The sequence below is a fragment of the Mytilus edulis genome, chromosome 12, assembly GCF_963676685.1.
Source record: "Mytilus edulis chromosome 12, xbMytEdul2.2, whole genome shotgun sequence".
Taxonomy (NCBI): Eukaryota; Metazoa; Mollusca; class Bivalvia; order Mytilida; family Mytilidae; genus Mytilus; species Mytilus edulis.
The window spans coordinates 48286393-48307782 of NC_092355.1; the positions used below are offsets into that span (position 1 = coordinate 48286393).

Consider the following 21390-nt stretch of genomic DNA (forward strand, 5'->3'; position numbering starts at 1 on the left):
TTTAAACTTATCGTACCTTATGAAAGAGCACAAAATAATAAAATTAACAAAGTTAAACAAAGTAACTAAAGGTCACAACTTAGTGTTCGAACGTTCGCCTATGAGTCTAGTATGGAATTTGCGCTAATTCTGATATTATCGCTGATTATGAAATAATTTGCTTTTTTTGCACGTTTGTATTTTAATGGTTTGATGGCATATAATGATTAAACAACAATAAAGCAACAAATAAAGTAAAACAGTATCTTCGAACCTTCATCTGTACCGAAGTACCGACTAGTACCAATATAAATTATTCCTAAAATGTGTATATCATTGCTTGACCAATATAGGCGTACCATGCACAAAATAAATAAAGTATTCCTAAAATGTGTATATTATTGCTTGACCAATATAGGCGTACATGTACCATGCACAAAATAAATAAAATATTCCTAAAATGTGTATATCATTGCTTGACCAATATAGGCGTACCATGCATTAATAAATAAATATGTAAATATGTTGCTATCAAAAAGCAGTTAACGTGTATATATAGTGGCTATACATCGAAGGAACTTATTATGATTTATATAAATGTCATTTTCAAGTGTCACGTGACTTATGGAAAAAGGCGTCATTTTCTCACAACGTAAATTTTATCAGCCTGAGTACAGACTGATACAGTTTATTTTTTTGTTGTTGATTTTTTTGGGGATTTGTACAGTGTGCCTGCTTCTAATAGCTGATTTTCGGTTTTTATATTGAATTCAAATTTTGAGTTGTTTGTTATTATGTGAAATTGACATCTTTCCTGACATGCTTTCGGCAAATTGACAAATCAAGGTAAAGAAAAATGTAAGTAATATGTTATTTATATATTTTGTTTATATTAACATGATATCAACATATTGTAAATATGTTTACATTCACCTAGTAGGCTACCAATTTTTAAGGTTATTTATTACGTTATATTCGGTTTTATAATGCATCATCATGGTATTAGATATTGTATTCTTTTTTAAACAGTCCGCATTAGAACTGAGGACAGAAATCTTATTATATTTATATGTGCATTGGTTTTCTGTTGAACAGTTTGCAACAAACGTTTATATGTGTACAATAATATGTTATTTCGAATTCATACAGAGGTGTAAATGCTTAATAGTAATACAATGCCTTTGGTGACAATTTTATGAATTAAATCAGTATTATAGTACTATATATTAAGGGACGACATCAAAAGTTCAATGTAGGATAAACAAAACTTTAATTCATTTAGTTTTTCACTGACCCCTATCCCCTCTTAACTTAATTTGGGAAAAATTGATTGACCAATAAGGATAAATAAAAAAATCGATGTCAATTAAACAAAACTTGCAGCAATTTTGACCCCCCCACCCCCCCCCCCCCCCCCCCGCCACCAAACTATTTGAATCAAGTTATTTTTTTTATCCTTCATAGATTTTTTATTGGTCAATAATTCAAATAAATCGTTATTTGTTTATAAAAATAAGAAGACCTGTGTTTGTAAAGTTTTTTTTAATGATACTCACAATTTCCATCTTTACATTTATACAAGAACTAAATTAAATCTAAAAATCAAAGTTAAGTTGACATTAGTTTCGGATGATGTCATTTTGTTTTGTTCTTCATTTATGAGAATTGCTGTCTGCATCTTTTTCTCCATGGGCATTGGCGCTAGAATTAAACATCTACCTTAAAGTTTAAAAGTAAAGTGCATGTACACTCCATGACTAATATGTTATTTTGAAACGGATTTTCTTATTGATATATAGGTGTATATGCTTAATAGTAATAAAATGCCTTTGGTGACAATTTTTTTTATATCTCAAGTCAAATAACAAAATGCATCGAATACTAAAGAAAAAATTACGAAATGACAAAAACAAATATCACCCCACAAAATGTAACAGCCAAAAGAGGAATTGACTAATCAACACAAACATGACATAGTCCAGCAGAAACTTAATTTAGATCAGGAGTAATCTTAGGTTAGGGTGAGGGTTAGACACCAACAAGTAACCCAACCACTTTCTGTATGTACAAGTCCCAAGTCAGAAGCCAGTAATTCAGTACTAGTGGATGTCGTTTATTGCTGTAAATCATATTTGTTTTTCGTTCATAGACATAAATCAGTCAATTAGTTAAGTTTCTTGTATGCATTGTTTGACATTTGTCATTTCGGGTCCTGTTATAGCTTAGTAAGCAGTATGTGGGTTATGCTTATTGTTGCAAGACGTAGGTGACCTATGGTTGTTAACTTCTACGTCAGTTGGTCTCTGATGGAGAGTTTTCTCATTGGTAATTAAACCAAACCTTCTTATTTTGATATAAGTTCTGGAGTAGTTTGTTTTTATGTAAGTTTTGATTATTTTAATAAATTTTTACACAATATGCTTTCTTTTCCACCAGAAGAAGTTATCATTCCCAAAACACTTTTGGTTTTACATGTTTCTTAAAATTAAATTTTGAGGGTTTTGCTAAACTTAAAACAAAACAAAACAAACCAAACTGTATTGCTATTTTTCCTTTCGGTGTATCTAATATCAAAATAATTTTGTTTACGACCTGTCATTTGCATAAAACGATCATTGTGTTCCGTTTGTTTCCTTCGCATATATGATAAGTTTCATACAGGGTCATACGTATATCTCGCGGTTTCCTTTCAAAGCTACACACTGATTCAGATTTTTATTGAAGACTTGCCAAAAACATAACAAAGGCCAAGTTTATACATACATGTATACTTTTATTGTTGTCTATATATACAAAACATTATATATACCACAAAACTTTTAGCGGTTTATTACGAGCATGAACACATATCAATCTGATAAAGTTTAAGATGCTCAGCAGTCGAAGTAAGCTATTAATGTAACATGTATTCAAAGATTTGTCTTTCCGTGTTCAAAAAAATAACACTATGCTGCATTTCATTACAAAATCAAAAAAAGTCATGGAACGTCACATTTCTTTCAAAGAGACAATCAATATTCATGGACATACATGTATACCGTGAACCAAATTATTTCTGCGAACGATCTTTTTACGACTTTGGGGCGCCAGGATTATTCTCTTGTATAATTATCAAACTTGAAGTATCTCTAATATCATCCGCGAAAATAAAACGATACCGGCTAAAAGGGCTGTCAATGACAAAAATAGTCATCAAATAGCAAAACCTAAACCTAAAGACAGAACAACATTAATCCTATCAAAACTTAAGGATGAACTCAGTTCGTAATTCTTAATTTTATTGTCATATTAAAAAGGAAAATAATATAACTGTGACAAATTAATACAGAAAATAAACAACAACAAAAAATAACTGATTTGAATACATATAGGATAAATCTTCAAAAATATAGATTGATCTTTTCATTTTTCTATTCAAGTTCAGATGGACTCACTACCCCCTCCCCCTTTTAATCCGATCATTTTTAATTCCCTAGCGTCGACAAAAATCACCTATCGGTAACCGTAACAGATGTTACAGCCGAACTACACATTACCATAAATTGATTACAAGAAATAAGTTTAAAACTTCCTACAAATTTAAAGTATATTTTAATCTAGGATAAATATATTCAACTTAAATTAACGCGAGCATAGTTTAACTTTGTAAAATCTAAAATTGAGAATACAGTACAAAGTTTGAAGAAGGGTGGATGTTTTTCGGAGATTACACTTCTACAGGAAATCTTACATTAATATATATCCTCCAACTTATATTAAGTATACTTAGAATGAATCTTTAGTGATAAAAGTAGCTTCCTGTACATCCATGTACCCTTTAAAGTAGATATAGAGAAAATGTCAAAATTATATGAAGGACTGATTATTTTAAATTTTTCTTTTTCGAAAAACTGACTGAAAAGAACTACGACGCGCTTTTGATCATAAGAACTTAGTAAATCTATTCAAATTATCGTAAAGGAAGTTCCTTATTTAATTGCAAACTTTGCGATATGGACAGATGTGTGTCACTGAGTGTTTACGTTTATCTTTGCAGTATGTATCAAGGTCAAGGAATAAAAACTAAAATTAAGATTTTCATTTTTTTTTTAAGAATTTCGATATTACCAAAAAGGTTGTTCTTCTTATAATTCTGCATATATATTGTACTGAAGGGCGAGTAAGAAGTTGTATCGTTCGGTAACTCATGAACACATATTTAACCGATTTAATCTCTCGCGTATTTCTGTCAATTTTGAAGTTTTCAATGCAGTATTTTGTAGATTTATCTGGTCTTTCGTAAGTTTTTTTAATTTGTTCATGGTATTGCCGTCCGTGCTTCTTAGTCTTATGTTTTTGTCATTGCAATCTTTGTATCATCTGCCTCTGTTTCAGTCGACAAAAAAGAGGTTTCGAAAATGCAGACTCCTATTTTCATATGATATGGTATGTAGCTTCCACTAGAATGTCCAGGCCTATGTTCAGAGGTTTGGACAAAGCAATAACTAATGTTTTCATATGGTAGGCTATATTCTACTGGAATGCCCCGGCCTATGTTCAGAAATGTTTACAAAACAATATCTAATGTTTCCATATGGTAGACTATGTTGCTACCACTAGAATGTCCCGACCTATATTCGGAAGTTTGATAAAGCAATGTCTAGTGTTTTCATATGGTAGACTTTGTAGTTTCTACTAGAATGCTCCGACCTATGTTCAGAAATTTGGACAAAACAATATCTAATGTTTTCATATGGTAGACTATGTTGCTGCCATCAGACTGTTCCGACCTATGGTCAGATGTTTGGAAAAAGCAATGACTTATGTTTTTATATGGTAGACTATTGGGGCTTTTTATAGCTGACTATGCGGTATGGACTTTGCTCATTGTTGAAGGCTGTACGGCGACCTATATATGTTAATTTCTATGACATTTGGTCTCTTGTGTAGAGTTGTCTCATTGACAATCGTACCACATCTTCTTTTTTATGTGTGGAATCCACTAGAATGACCCGGCTTATGTTCATATGGTATGTAGTTGTCACTTAAATGTCCTGGCCTATGTTCCACTGTCAATTTATTTTCACCCTATGCTACATTCATATTTCACAAGGTAAATGTCCATCCTCAACGTCTGTTCAATTTTTGCACAAGTTGACGTTGGATGTTAAACTTTTTTTGTGTGTCTTGGACAGATCTTTTTGGTATTGACAACCTGGCTTTAGAAACTTCCAAACTGATACCACACTTTAAAAAATAATAATTAGATTAATAGATGTACATTCAAAAAGGTGAAATGATTATTTATTTAAATTACAAGTTGACATTTGTAATGCACCATTGCAACATGCTCTTTTTGAACAATGTTAATATAAGAGTGAGGCTTGTGGGTGGTCTTCAATGTGTCTAACCCTTGACAATCATTGAATTGTGTACATGACTGTTAGAAGTCCCGTATCAAGCAACCTTGTCTTATATTTTTAAGAACGGTATAGATATGCGTTTATATAGGGAGAATTATCATGTAAGCAATTAAGATGGATAGCTAAAACTTGATTTGCACTCGGAAACCTTCTTCCGGAGTGACTTGTTTATGACAAATTCAAATATTTCTCCTTTTAATAGGTCTTTCCGGTAAAAGCAGTTCTGTAGTATTACATACGTACATTCATTTGATATAAATGCAACATAAAAAATTTGCGCATAATAATTAAATACTATTACGGTCAGCAACTTCAAAAACAGAATAGACTATTTCTCATCATAAAAGGCTTCCTTTATGTTTCGTTTAATAACTCATAACAACTATAGACTGATCTAGTTTATTTTGTCGTGTGTCCCAAATAATAGAGATATAATATCGTGATAAAGTTTTATTAACAAATACAAAAGCCAAAAGAAAGAAAATAATGGCGGGAAATTAGCATAACAAAATCAGGCAAAATATCGGTCTCTGTCCACGTTTCAAGGGTCTCTTGTAAGGTTCTTGTCTATCAATTGTTTGTCATTTTCGAAGTTTTTACCATTTATGTTATCTTTTATTTGTTCTTTTAAAAATTCAGCTTACAATTCATTTTAAAAAATGCAAATATGGCGCCCAATGTAGTCATCATTCTTAACCCTGCGTTAAGATTTACATTTATTCTCATTATCATAAGTGGCTATTCAAGTTGACATCTTGGACGTATGACATCCAGTCTCGTTTTACGATCATTAGGGTTGCAATATAGGGGCATCCTTCATTTATCTTATAGATCGGAAATTACACACTACGTTGTTCTGGGGTACAACACGGGTTGGTTTTATGCAATTGGGTGTCCTCTTTGCGGTCCGCTTTTAAAAATAAATATGTCGAATTATCCAGAAATCATAGACATTGCTTTAGAATGAATATTATGAACACAAATCGTATGTAATAGCAGAATATACACACTATATTTATTATGTCGGAAAATATAGAATGTATGTGTACGTTCAACGAAACAAAAGAAACCGTCCAACGAGTCTCGCTTTTCTCTCTGAAAAACTTAAACAAACGGGTATCCTTATATAATTTAGCTTTTAGATTACTTTACTAGTATAATTCTATAAAATATGAAACTGATATAACTTTTTAATTTTTTTAACTGGTATAACTCTTTAAATTATTAAACTTGTACAACTCTTTAAATCGTATAAACAACAAATATAACAGGAAGTACATGAGTATCTCTATCTAACTGTTGTGTCCGGTGGCTGTGCATTACCAATTCGACTAGCAGTATTATGAAAGATCTGTACATTTATATTTGAGGACATTTTAAGTTTAATAACGATAATTTGGTTGTTAGTTTCTGTGTCATTTGGTTTCTTGTGAAGAGTTGTCTTATTGGCAATCATACCACACCTTCTTTTTTATACATTAAATAACATATTTAAAATCAGGAATTATTTGGGCATTCAATAATTAAATGATGTTTCCCTGTGTCTGGCTTTAAACTTATTCTAGACCGGAAACTTGCCTCGTATACACTTTTCTTCCTGTTTCTAAATTTGTTCAAATAAGTGCACAATGAGCTTTTAGCGCACCAAATAGATATATCACTCAAGGGACATACAAGTTTGGCTAAATAACGCTTAGTAAGTAGAGAACGAATTTTAAATGAGACTAAAGTTCAATAGATCATTCCTGTATGTCACATTACTTTCCAGGACTCACAACGACTTTACTGCTATTTAATTGTATTTTTCTACATCTAATTAAAGCTTCTGTTTTGTTATATATAATTGTATGATACAAACATTTATTTTTTTAGCTTGGTAATCTACATTGTGCCATTGTGTTGCTCTGTATAAACGATCAAAAGTAAACATGCTTTTAAGCGGTGCAATTTAGAGGAAAATTTGCAACAGTTTATGTTTTCTTTACACGAAAAAGTGACCGAGAATCAGATTGTCCTACCATAATGTCGATAAAAAGTCGAAACATAATATACTGCTGAATTAAAAGTCAGTAATATGAAAATACTAGTAGTCTATTATACATGGTTAAGACTCTGTCTGGTACGATTTATAGCGATGTGATGTTTAGTTTGATCATAAACTGATATGTTTTGTATTGCACAAAAAGAATTGACTGAAGGTCATATATGCAGTGCTTTGCCATACTGTTTAAACTTGAAATTCGATCCTTGTCAATCACAACAGCTCTCCGTGTGCTACTAAAAGTTATCATAACTTGACCATTATGAAAATATGAATGGCCGTTCACTGCATTAATAGTTAGATTGGTTTTAACATATTTTATTTTTTATTTCAGATTTCAATATGGCTATTACAAATCAAACCGACAATCAGACATGGACCCTAGAAGAACTTGAATACAAACAGTTTTTAAAAGAGGACATTTTAGTTGTCTCGTATCTCGTCTTACTATCAGTGGTTGGAACCATTGGAAATGGACATGCTCTTATTGTTTATTATTTTCGGTATAAAGTTTCAAATCACAGGACATTCGTCCTCTGGTTATCAGTTGTGGACTTACTCGCCTGCTGCCTCGGGATACCATTTGAAATTTTTGATCTCCGATATAGTTATACGTTTCAAGCAGTTGCGCCATGTAAAATATTCCGATTTTTAAATCATTTTGTAAGTATGGGATCTGGACTTTTGCTTGGAGTTATTGCCCTTGAGCGGCACCGTAAAGTTTGTACGCCATTCAAACAGCAAATGGACGAAAAGTGTGCAATGAAAGCCTGCGTAATAACAATAGTTGTTGCTTTGGTTTTGTCAGCGCCTAGTTTTGTGTTCTATGGACCAGCTGCTAAGAAAACCGGCTCAATACTTGTCGGTAGCGATTGTACAGTGCTTGCCACATTTAAGGGAAGTTCGTACTTTTGGGCATACAGTGGTCTCTTCTTGTTAATAAGTACCACCATTTTCATAATTTGTGTAATCGCTTATGTCCATGTTGGAAGAGTTATGTACAAGCAAATGGTGTTCAGAAAATCAGCTCAAATTTTTAAACAAAAACCATCAAACGGACTATCACGATCATCTAGTCATGAGAATGGAGCGTGTGTTAATGACGACGAATCGAGTGTGAACACGGATATGCGTGTCAAGATCTCTACAATAGACCGAAAAATTACAAAGCAAAACAACCAAAAACACAAAAAGTTTGTGTTAGATCGATCTAAACGTATAACGCTCATGTTTCTAGTTGCAACAGCAGTGTCTTATTTGGGTTATTTACCATATAATTTTATCATTTTGATAAAAGTGCTAAATCCAAAGGCCTACAGAGCAATGGATCGTGTACTCGGACAATTTATGGGAGTATTACTACGTGGGTATTTCTTGAACAATGCATCAAATCCAGTTGTGTATTGCTTCCTTGACAATAGATTCAGAACGGAATGTAAGAAATTTTACTCACGTTTAAGATTATACTTGTGTACAAGGAGGGAAAAAGAATTATCATTTTAGAATTCCTATTTTGTGCGTTGTATGCATTTTTAAATTACGGTTAAACGTCTTTTTACCAAAGACACACATAATGGCAGCAAATTCGATGATCAAGTTTATCAGTTCATTACATGCAAACTGACAAGACTGTTTGTGTATGAACTAGGCGAGACAATTTCGATGTTGCAGAAGATATTTCACCGGAAGGACCGATGACAATCGAACACAATTCTTAATCCGTTTGAATTTTCTTCGTGTATTCATGTAGGCCTGGAGATACTATTAAAGAAGTAACAATATCCATTCATCACTATATTTCCAAAACACTGCCTTCATTCATTGTTACATAGAAATTTCTTTTTTAAATAGAAGCATTATCTTTTTTTTTTTTTATTAAATACATTTATGCTATAAAAGCGTTTTTATTAAACAAAATGTTGTTTTTTTATTTGTAATTTATTTCAGACTGTGACTGAATCATTTCGGGGCCTTTTATGGCTTACTATGCGGTATGGGCTTCGCTCATTGTCGTTCGGTCGCCTATAGTTGTTACTTTCTGTGTCATTTGGTCTCTTATGGAGATTAGTCTCATTGACAATCATGCCACATCTTCTTTTTTATATTTAACAGCAATAAATGGCATGTTTATGGTAAGATATATAAAGTTTGTTCTAGGTTAGGTGTCCGGTAAAGGTATTGTGTTAGGATAATGTATTGGTTTGGTTCAATGCTATGTTCAGGGTTAGTTTACCTCAATCTTGATTAGTAAAAGTAAAAGAAGGCCGAACAATCATCTGTCTAATAAACCCCAATATAATACAATGAAAAAAATGGCCGAACTGCTTAAGTAATCAATCGACTCTTTATAGATTTATTGACCTTAAATGACATTTTTTTCTATCTATAAAAGAGTGTTTTGATTAATTCATATCCAGCAAAACAGACCAACACGGCAACATTTTATCCAAAACAGTTTCCATTCAAAGCAAGTATTCTTGCATTTGAATCCATCTGCATTAATAAAGTTCGAAAAACATGAAGGCCGAAAATATGATTTACTGAAGCAGCTGAAAGCACCAATAAACCGCTCAATAAAAGAAGATCCAATCCCATTTCTCTTTTCAAGGATGAACAATTCACTGCTATGGAATCGGTGTTCGAGTTTTTTGCACCTGATTCGTGTGCGGAGTCATGAATGCAACCATTGGGCCGAGTTAAATATAAAAATAAATGATACATGTAATTTCTGCTTCCTCGCCATTACCCTGCATTTAGGATTAAGAGCTTTCACACTTAATTGGCCTCTTTATGGTGTTTTTTTTTTCGAGCGTCACTGATACGTCTTTTGTAGACGAGGCGCACATTTTAATCAAGGTAAGTATATCTAGGAAGAATTTATTCGACATCTAAGTATTTAAACCAGTTGTGGTATGGTCGTCAGTTTAAACTTTTAATCCGGTGATAGGAGCCATATTAAACGCGAGGTGTGAATGTTTTCGCTCTGTGTTGAAGGATTCACTATGAATTTGTGATGAAGAAAAGCAATACAGGCGCTGTTCCTTTGATTTTTGTGTTTTGCCGAACATGTTCTGTTATTTTACATAAATGGATACTCACATATCCTTTCTTTTCTAAAAGAGAACCCTAGTTACAGTCTTCAAATATGGAAATGTGGCTGTGCACTGTGGCAAACCAAAGAATATTCTGATTAATCGAGATGTGAATAAATTAAACAAACACTATGAAAGATATGTCAATAGCGTATAATTTTCCATTGTCTTACTATTAAAGAACATATAATATGAAGATAAGACACAAGACAACCACGTGGTCTCCACATTTGATGGTGAACAACCTGTTTTTCGGGAATCACAACAAATTTCAATATCGATCACTGGACCAACAAAATTTCATTAAATCAAAATATCTTCAAATATATGCATAACAGATAAAACAATATAAATAATAACGATTTGGTAGATAGTACACCACAAGCACAGAAGAAATAATTACCAACAATACCGAATCAAAGAATAACCGCAGTATTATAAGGAGGCAACCATTTGATTTTCTAAGGAACCGGGAGATTTTGGAAATACGAATCCTGCTTGGATAGATTTGGAAATAAATAATACTTCCCAAGACAGGATGAAAACTAACATTCTACCACACAAACTGCAGGAAATAATTGTGTTCAAAATAAGAATAAGAAGCCGGCGTAGCTACAGGGGAGAGCGGTGGAAATACATGTTCCCAGTTTGATAAAATATAAAGTTTAAAACAAGTATTATCATTTAACATTTAATTAGTAGTTGTACACCTTTTTCTTATAATTTGAATTGTGATTTATTTTAACACCTTCCCATTTATATCCATCGTCTCTTTGTTTAAATAAAATAGTCATTGGAAATATGAAATTCAAAGCCCAGAAGTCCCCGAACACAGACCGGAAGTTTTGATTTACACTATTATTGCACTTAACCTTGACCTGTTTGGCGAATTCGAACATCGTTATTCCTTTGAACACAAGAACGGTCTGAGCAGTACAGTAGACTATACCGAGTAGTCCACATATAAACTCAATGTATAAATGAACTATTAACAAAACTAGGTGGAAATTTAAATCCTCGGATCCAAGAATCCAACGATATACTGCAATCGGCGGTAAATAATTCGTCCATGAATATGCTACTGGCCAATAAAAAGTTTCTAAATAAATCCATGTAAAGTAAAATGCAACTGCTCCTATAATTATTGAATAAAATGATAATACGTAGAAGTATCGTTGATTTCTAAATCCTATACAAGTTCCCACAAAATAGCAATGGTGGTCACGTTTCAGAATGCAAGTTCTACATATATTACAGTGATAGGCCCGTGGAGGTATGTGTATTTCACAATCCTGGCAGTAATTCCATGAAATTCCACCATCATCGCGTGGACAGTTCCTAAATTGTGGAGCATGACCATTTGAACGTGCTCCGTCTGCAAGAAATGACTCGAAATATTCTGGTGGATTATTCCATCTTTCTTTTGTTTCAATTGAGGGGTTGTCACGTGTCTTAGTTATATTCGTACTATAAAATATCGTACAAAAATAATTCATAAACCATTCGACACAGACAAAAACTGTAAAAACTTTCAACCAATATCGAGTCCATTCATCAAAATCATCAAAAAGTCTTGGGATGATAACACACAAAAACACGTAAAGCTGTGTAGTTGACTGGAACGCAAATGTGAGGCGAGCATATTGTTTTGCTGCGTTTGCAGATTGAATTGAGCGTTCTTTGTCGTTGTATCGATGGCGCCATTTTTCCATGAGCGTCATGTCGTTCCATGCTTTATCTGATTGTTCCTCGTGTTTGTCAATATTTATTCTTACTGTCGCCATTTGTCAAGGTCTGCAAGGGAAAATAACGATAAACATATTTAAAATTTGATCGTCAAGAATATTGAAAATTAAAGCATTTTTAGCGATAATGTCGATAATGGTCAATTGATTTTAATAGTGTATTTTAATGTTTTTCTCATTCTGATTAAAATCAGATCCCACTTATCCACTTGCGTTTATTCGCAAGTGAATGGACTGTTTTTTGCTGTTACACCAGCTTTCCTATAGGTTAGGGTGCGCAAACATGTTAAACTCCGCTGCATTGTTTGTAAGTAAGTCAAACTCCTATAATTCAGTGGTTGTCGTTAGTTGCTTTATATCAAATACTTTTGTTATTTTTGTTTTCTGCATCAATCAGAACGTTAGTTTTCGGGTTTGGATTGTTTTACGTTTATCATATCGAGGACTTTATTGCTTGCTATTTAGTATGGATTTTGCTCATTAAAGGTCGTATGAGGACCCTTAGTTATAGCATTTACGTCATTCGTTCTCTGGTGGAAAATCTTCTCATTTTTGGAATTAAATCTTGTCTTTTTTTCATATATTTTAGGAATAAAAACAATGCGAAGACTGCTTACAAAACATTGAAATCTAGTGTGGAAACAGCACGTTCGTCATTCACGTTTTGGTGGCAATATTTGAAATTGAAACGATTTTTAATTGGTTACAAATTAGAGCTATATTTTTCTGATGTGTGTGGCTTAAAAGTTTGGTTGGCATGTTTTCTTTGTTGGTTTAAATGTTTGCTCAAGCGTTTTAACTATGATTGACATCTGCGATTAATTCAAATATCTATTGTCATATAAACTCTGAACAATAACAGATAGGCAGAGCTTTAGCTTGAATACAGAATACTTATCATCAAAAGTATAATGTAAAAAAGCTGAAGCCCGAATATATCCATGCATTGATTGCAGATGTCAAACTTAATTACAATGCTTGGGCAAACACCAATGCAAACAAAGCAAGCAAGCTAACCAAACATTTAAACTACAAGCATTTGGAAAATAGCTCTAACACGATATTCATATTAAAAAAAAAACCTGTAAAATACGAAGATAAGATGCTTGGATATACTTGGGAAATTTGTTTAAATTTTGGGATTTTTTTTTAATTGCTGCTTGCTGGAGTGTCCCACAATTAGCAGCACTACAAGAAGACAAAACCAGAATCCAAATTGTCCATATAGTGTATCGAAAAAGGGGGTGCATGGTTATCATAATGTGCCATTCTTTAACAACATAATTCACTTTAATTGCCATGAACTTTGATTTATTTGGATACATTAGTGAAAATAACATAAGGTTTTATCAAAGTGAGGAGGAAACACATTAAATGCATATATAATCCTTGTATCTTAACTTTTTTTCTCAACCAGTGTATCCTGTAAAAAGGGGGTTGGGGTCTGAGCATGGATGAATGGGAAGTAAAATAGAGTCTTTTCCAATTGTTAAACGTATAAAATTGCATCACTAGTTTGAACATGGTAAATAAATAGTTCAAATTAGAAAAACACGTGAAATAGAAGTTTCTTACAAGCAGTTGTACGGAAATAACCCTTTTAATACTGCTCTTGTGTATAATCAATGTGCAACTTTCAGTGGCGTATCCAGTGGTCCGCGGTTAAAACCAACCTTTTTTATTTGAAGATCAATAAATTTGAATGGGGACATATAGTTGGTCTTTTAAAAATGACTCAGCCCCCGACTTTACATAGATAGTAAATTACGATCGCCGGCTAAAAAATCGCAAAATAAGCCGAAAAAAAATGTTAAATTATTGATAACAGGAAACCAGGGTTATAATATGTAAACAGTATAGTAGTCCCAGAAGGAACATAATAAAAGGGGGTACGTGCTAATTTAAGATCATTTAAGCTTGTTTGAAAGACACCAAACGTGACTTGTCATAGCCAGATCGGCTCGCTAGCAATTTAAAGGAAGCTATATCAGACTTTATGTATATATATAAATAGTATATTGGATTTTAATATTGATCATTAAAAGTGTGTGTGTCCAGTGTCCTGAGGAGGTATAACAATAACAAGTTTAAGCTACTTTACGTTATAATACTTACATACAAATCAGTTCAAAATAAAGCTTTCTTTTGAAATGTTCGGACATGACTCGTTAAAACGTTTCAGTGATCAGTTCTATTTATATTTATATTCCTTCACTACCAGGTAAACAATGCATACCTGCCTGGACTAAATCAATGTTATAAATTTATAATGTGATCCCGGAACATAAAATGTGTATATTAGTCCCTGAATGAACCTTACAAGACAACTTGTGTGGTTTTTTTTTTAAATATTAGCCTCTGGATTAAAACAAAAGGGTTACGGTCATTAGTAGCTTATAAAGTTTGGTGATGGTTAAATTTTATGCCCATAAAAAGCCAAAGTCATCCACTTCTATTTAGAAGTAAGGCAGCAACCATTTGATTTTCTGGGGGGGGGGGGGGGGGGGCTATGGTTTTTTTTTGGAAAAAAAGTTTGTTTCCAGTTTTTGGAGAAAAAAATAATTTGTTTTTGATTCTGAGAAAAAAAAATTGTTTGTTTCACCCTCAGCTGCCACTATATGTAATGCTAAAATTGAAAGAAAAAAATTGTTTTCGACTTGTCGCGAAAAAAATAGATTGTTTTTCGCCGCAAGTGAAGAAAAAAAGTTTGCACAGAAAAAAAAACCATAGCCCCCCCCCCAGAAAATCAAATGGTTGCTGCCTAATACTGTATGAAATATAAATATATGCTACTTTGAATATATAAAAAAAAAGGAATAAACCTGCATAAATACATTTCACTTTTATCGATGACAAATTATTCTATTCGCTAAATTGAGTAATCTTTCTCATCGTAAAAGATAAATATTCATCTTGCGTCACATGTTTATTGAACTTTCATAAAGAAGTTATTAAAACGAACAAAGTTGTTGTAACATGTCACTTTTTCGTCAATCAATTCAATGCTATACATTTTTAAAATCAATTCTGAGTGAATAACCAAATATCTAAACTTTTCATGACCAGTCAAGCATACACAAAGTTTTTTTTAATTATTTGTAAGCTTATGTATTTGTCATAACAAGTTGGTCGTCAATAATTAAACAGAATCGAGTTATATCGGTCAATTAATTATGCCATTGTTGACCATTGGTCAATTAGTTCGACAGGTAATATTTATTACCGGTGAAAATCTGGTGCTATTTAATTTTTAAAATACGTTGACACATGCTAGCAGTGAAATTTTAAAATTCTACAGGAAAATATAGATTTATGTATCTTTTGAATTGAAAGCACAAAAGTTATTCCACTCAAGGTAAGATTGATCAAATTAAATTAATAGCACATAAAGTAGTTATACCACAAAATACACTTTACACCCGAATTATCCGGCCGACAAGGGGTTATATATATTAATCGACAATGTTTCATTTGAATCCCCCTCGTGTTTCTGTACAATTGTAGGTAGATAGTCTTCTATATATGTGTCCCATTCCATTATTTTTTCATTGCACGTACTATAATATTGCAAAACAAACCTATCGGGTACACTATCAGGTATCTGTGCGATATAAAAACAGCGGGATAGTGTACCTTTTGTTGCTAGGAACTGAGAGTGGTAGATATGATACCCTGCCATGTCCTTCGGTGTTTTGCTTGATATTTTTCTTTGTATCGATCGGATGATACTTTTTTTTATTGTTTGTTGTTTAATACCACTGTCCCCGATTCGGGCGAGGGTCGGGCGATCTGAAACATGTTTAACCTCGCCATATTCTTTATGAACCCATCCCAAGTCAGGAGGCTGTTCAGTAGTTGTCGTTGGTTCACGTCTGTCATATTCGTAAATTGTTTGTTGTAGATTAGGCCGTAACTTTCCTCTAATGAATTGTTTTATATGACGAGTTCTTTTATATTCGACTATACGGCCAGTGGTGGTTCCAGGGGGTGCGGTGGGAAATGCGCCCGGACGTTACGAATAAACACAATTTCTTTCATAACTTCATGATATCAATCCAGTTACCCATATTTAAAACTCTCCAATAATAGTGACTTGTCGAAATCTCAGTTGACAAACCTTAATCACAAAAAGGAGGGTAGTCGAAGTGTTCTGGAAACTCTTGTACGGCTACTTCGTTTCTTAAGTACACACTTCTATGTGCTAATCTTTTGTTAAAGCTGTCTTTTTATATGCAAAAGTTCCTCTTGGATACACCCACACTTTTCCCACATTTTTATCATCCAGGATCTGCCAATGCAACGATAACTCAGATATATTAACAATTCTGTCCTACTGGTATAATGGGTCACGTTATGTATGTATACTTATTACAAGTACAAGCTACCATGTTTTAGAGCATTTTGAAATGAACGTATGTTTCTCTATTAAACAATTTCTCAATAAACATTATTTTTATGCGCAAATATAGTAGTAATGTGCGCGATGGCAATACACCGACGATCTAGATCTATTCAAAAGTATCTGGATGTCGTCCGATCACCGTAAAACTGTTTTGTATACAGGAGTTGCTTGTCGATATAAAAAGGGTCATTTCAACCAGTTAAAGTTTGGCTCAATGCGTTCGGATTTTACACTATCTCACACGCGGAACGTTTAATGACCAAAGTAGTTATATATAATAGGAGACTAACAAAAAATAAGGCGATTAGACCGAGCTTAAAACATTGCGACACTTGATTTATCAGACCTTTGTTTCTTTTTCTACAGATAATTTAAAATGGCAACGATTCGAGTAAATATCAACAAACAAGAAGAGGAACCAGAAAAATCATGGAAAGAAATGACACTTATGGAAAAGTTCCGGAAAAAATACAGCGACAGACGAGAAGTTGCCTTAAAAGATGCTGGAAGAATGGCAAGATACGCCTACATATCCATTGCATTCCAGACTTTGACACAACCGTATATGTTTCTGTGCTTTATTATTCCCAGACTTTTTGAAGAATACGATTCATGGACTCAGTACTGGTTAAAACTAATGTTTATGTTCCTGGTCGTGCAAACTTTAATGAACTATTTTTGTACGTTATTTTACTCTACAAATATTATAAAAACTCGTGACAACCCAACAGTGCAAATGAAAGAAAGATGGGAAAATCCCCCAGAATACTTTGAATCTTACAACGCAAACCAACCTCTAACGAACGGAAACGCCAAACATCTCATGAACTGTCCACAAGATGAGTCTGGGTTGCCATGGAAATACTGTGACGAGTGTGATTTTTATATTCCGCCACGTGCTCACCATTGCTATGTTTGCAGAACGTGCATATTGAAACACGACCATCATTGTTACTTTGTAGGCACGTGTATCGGATTCAAAAACCAAAGATATTTTTTCGTTCTAAATTTATATGCTTCGCTTCTAGGATGTATTAGTTTTTATTCCACCATCAAATATTTACAATACTTTTACTTGCCGACTGCATACTCATGGACAAACTTTTTCCCACCACTCGCCATATTCCGGTGGTGTAATGGAGCAGAGGATTTGAACATCAATACCATTTTACTTCTATTGCAGATATATAATGAACTTTTATACGGCGTATTCGGCATCATATATTTCACATCACAGTTGACATTAGTTATTAAGGGAGTTACAATGTTTGAATTTTCGAAAAGAGTGAGAGTAAAATGCAAAAACAGTATAAACCAGAACTTCCGGTCTGTATTTGGAGATTTCTGGGCGCTGAACTTTTTATTTCCGATGACAATTCTTTTCAAGCAAAGAGACGATGGGTTTAAATGGGAGGGTATTAAAGTCGATTACAACAGTAATTATGAGCACAAATTGCCTAAATAAAATATAAAAGTATGGTTCAGTTTATGAGTTGTATTTAGTCTTTAATTTAATTTTGATGTCGTTTTTGAGGAACGGACATCGATTAGAGACCGGACGTCGATCTGAGTCTTGTACATGCATATATGTATATACACAATAGAGAACATTTGCAGTATTTGAGTCTAAGATAATAACGATGCGAGTTATTTCCCTTCCTTATGTGTAAGCACTGCATACAATCTATATAGTTCAATGCAGTAAAGAGCTTTCAAATGGTGAGAATTAGATAAACCAAACCTTCCGGTTTGATTTAAAGATCTCTAAAGAGTTTTAGGCGATGAACTCCATTACTCTTAAATTTTGACGAATAGTATAAAAAAATAAAAAATCTCTGAGTTTCACAATTTTTCAATTTTCCAGCCTTTGGAAAAGAAAGTGTTTATATTATGAAATACTTTCCATCTCAATACCAGACCATATAGAACTCCAGTATTGTGACATAAATTTTCTAAACGTTATGATATCTGTCATTAGACTGTTTGGACAGTTTAATATAATAATCTTTATTATTTCTTCTGATCCTTGTTTTTGTATAACGAGGCAATACATTTTGTACATACATAAGCGATATAGTGACGTTGGTGTCAATGATTCTGCTTCCAAGATTTTTCTCGCGTGTCGCAAGTGATCTCTCGTTAGTTTTAGTGCAATAAGTCCTAGATTGTCATAAACACAAATTTGTGGCGTATACACCAGTAGGGAATGATATCCTATGAGGCAATGAACCGGTTCGTTGTTATCCAAGAAATAAAACAAAGCTAATTTCCCATTGACGTCCTTCAATGAGGCATCAGCTCCTTTTCTGAGAAGCATGGCAATTTTGTAGCCGTTACCAATCTTTGCTGCAAACATCAAGGCAGTTTTACCACATGCATTTGTGTCGTCTGTTGATATTTCATCAGTAAAAGATTCAATAATTTTTTCAGATACCTGTTGATTCTGTACAAGACAATGAATAAGTCCGTTATCAAATGTGTCTCTAGACTTTTTATTACATCCTAGGCTAATCATATAGTTTGTCATGTTTTCTGGACCAAATGTTGCACCAAAGAGAAGCGGCGTCATTCCATATGTGTTGCGATATTCTATATCTGATCCTGCTTCTTTTAAAATTAAAAATGGTTCCTGCAAACCTTTCTGTGCACAAAAATGTAGAAGAGTGTTTCCAAAAATGTCTATTTCCTCACATGGATCTGCACCATAACGAAGCAAAACATGGAGACTCTTTTCTGAACAATCACGCAATGCTTTCATTGTATTTCTAAAATGGAGAGCAACGCCATCTTCTGCATTAATTTCGCCTGGATGTGTTCTAGGCCAATACTGTATACAAATGTTAATTGCAGTTCGTCCAAATTTGTCTCTGATATTGACGTCTGAGCCATATTTGCAGAACATTTCCACTAACTTTGCTCTCCTCAGTAGGCAGGCCAGATGTAATGGAGAGAACTTAAGGGTCCTTGAGATATACTCTTCCGATTCATCTTCAAAGCTGGAACAATCTGTATGGATGATATTCAAATCGAGTCTCTGGCTGTTTATTAGTTTGAGACATGATTTGGTATCGTTCTGTACAATAAAATCATGTAGTGTCCTCCATAGATTATTGTGATCTGATGTCTGGGGTCCGTTCCTCGTGTATGGATTATTTTCGTTAGGTGTTTTGGAATAAACGCAGCCCATCTTCTCTGCTTGTTAGTGACAGAAAACAACACCAAGAACGTCATTGAATGCGAACGTCACAACAAGAGATTTCTGTCAACGAATAAGTATGACAGAGCGCAATATAAATTTTCGAGAAATAATTTATTTATTAAATCGCAGTAAAAATTGGAACCGACCAGATATTTGGGACTCAATAGCTATTTCAAGATGGGGGGGGGGGGGGGGGGGGGGAACGAACATCTTGACTTATGACGATGATCTGTTTGGCTGTTTAAAATCTTGATGTACGAAGACTGGCGCAGCAACGCTCTTTCAGAATTAAGACGCAGCGCTGAATCAAATACTCCCTCCCTCACAGTATTCATTCGATAAATTGGAAACATTCGTTGTTGATTACTATGAAGACAGTAATTGGTCAAATATATTGGATCGTAGACTTTTATCTCGAAAGTGAACATTTTCAAAAAATCTTTAACAGGTCAGAAGCAACCTGTTGTGTTTCATATTATTCAGATAATGATTTCAAATAATCTATGTTTAGATCGGAATCCGACTGGTCAGGAGATTCCTGAAATACTTTCCACTGGACGCTTAGCAGACAGCAACCAATCAATATACAACACTAATTTAAACATAAAGGCAATGTACTATTTTGTCAACCTAATCGTCATTCTTCATGCAATTTACAACTTATCTCGGAAATTTGATTCTAATTAAGTACTTTTATTTTATTTTCGCTGAAAAAGATTTAAGTATGATGTGATCTATTAGTGCCAAGTTCTGTATATAAGTATATCTGGTAGCCTTAGTTTTCTGTTTAATAATATTAAAGCATGACGCACTCATCGATTATTTTAAGATTGCTCGAGAAAAAAGTTATTTTGGGGTGCCTTTCTTTAGAACATTAAAAAATTGCAAATGCAAATAATCCCTCCTGCGTGTTTGTAATAAATATCTTAATATCATTAAGTTGGCTACTTTTGGGACAAATTACGTCCAAATTATAGTAACTCAGTCTATCTAGTCTCCCGGCGTTTACGTAATAAGTGTTTTACGATTGAGTTAACTACTTTTAGAACAAATTACATCAAAAATATAAAAATGTCTACCTATACTTAAAACAAATTTATTTCATTTGATAGCTTCATACATATTTATTTTCACCACTTTCAATTAGACAAAACGAGCCCTTAATATTTATGACCTGAACTTTTTACATGTAAATTCATCACCTATTTTCCTATCTTATGCATAAAATATCAAATTCTAAACTTGGAAGATGTATCAAGAAAAATGTGCAAGTATAGTAAGTATATAATAGACATTTGTAAAGGGGTCTTCATGCTTTCTGCTTTTGTGTTAAGTTGAATGCTGTTCAGTACTTTAGCGTATGATCATGGTATGTACATAGTATACTTGTATGAATTTTATTTTCTTCGCCTTCTTAAAACTCATTTTCTCGCATTTAAACAGTATAAACAGTAGGGATAAAAATGTAGGTTTAAGAATTAAAAAGATATACCAGCCTAGAAAAAGACGAGAGAAAAGAAATAAATTAAG

The 21390-nt window shown here is 33.3% G+C and overlaps 4 protein-coding genes across 5 annotated transcripts; 2 read left to right on the top strand and 2 right to left on the bottom strand.

The window, feature by feature from the left end:
* Positions 1-685: 685 nt before the first annotated feature.
* LOC139498654 (cholecystokinin receptor-like) lies at positions 686-9320 on the top strand. 2 transcript variants are annotated; one of them, XM_071287149.1, is made up of 2 exons: positions 686-825; positions 7757-9320. In XM_071287149.1, the coding sequence occupies exon 2, from the start codon at positions 7765-7767 to the stop codon at positions 8923-8925; it is 1161 nt and encodes a 386-aa protein (XP_071143250.1). In that variant the 5' UTR covers positions 686-825; positions 7757-7764; the 3' UTR covers positions 8926-9320. The 2 variants fall into 2 exon arrangements, with proteins under 2 accessions (XP_071143250.1, XP_071143249.1); XM_071287148.1 differs by having other exon boundaries at positions 698-837.
* Positions 9321-11191: 1871 nt separating this feature from the next.
* On the bottom strand, positions 11192-14491 carry LOC139498655 (palmitoyltransferase ZDHHC22-like). Its single transcript, XM_071287150.1, has 2 exons — positions 14375-14491; positions 11192-12308 (listed from the first exon to the last, which is right to left on the bottom strand). The coding sequence occupies exon 2, from the start codon at positions 12296-12298 to the stop codon at positions 11210-11212; it is 1089 nt and encodes a 362-aa protein (XP_071143251.1). The 5' UTR covers positions 12299-12308; positions 14375-14491; the 3' UTR covers positions 11192-11209.
* A 924-nt stretch (positions 14492-15415) lies between these two features.
* On the top strand, positions 15416-18150 carry LOC139498656 (palmitoyltransferase ZDHHC3-like). Its single transcript, XM_071287151.1, has 2 exons — positions 15416-15614; positions 17028-18150. Exon 2 carries the CDS (start codon positions 17038-17040, stop codon positions 18124-18126), a length of 1089 nt encoding a protein of 362 aa, XP_071143252.1. The 5' UTR covers positions 15416-15614; positions 17028-17037; the 3' UTR covers positions 18127-18150.
* Positions 18151-18549: 399 nt separating this feature from the next.
* On the bottom strand, positions 18550-19848 carry LOC139497652 (ankyrin repeat domain-containing protein 61-like). The gene has a single exon (XM_071285882.1). It carries the CDS (start codon positions 19846-19848, stop codon positions 18550-18552), a length of 1299 nt encoding a protein of 432 aa, XP_071141983.1.
* Positions 19849-21390: the final 1542 nt, after the last annotated feature.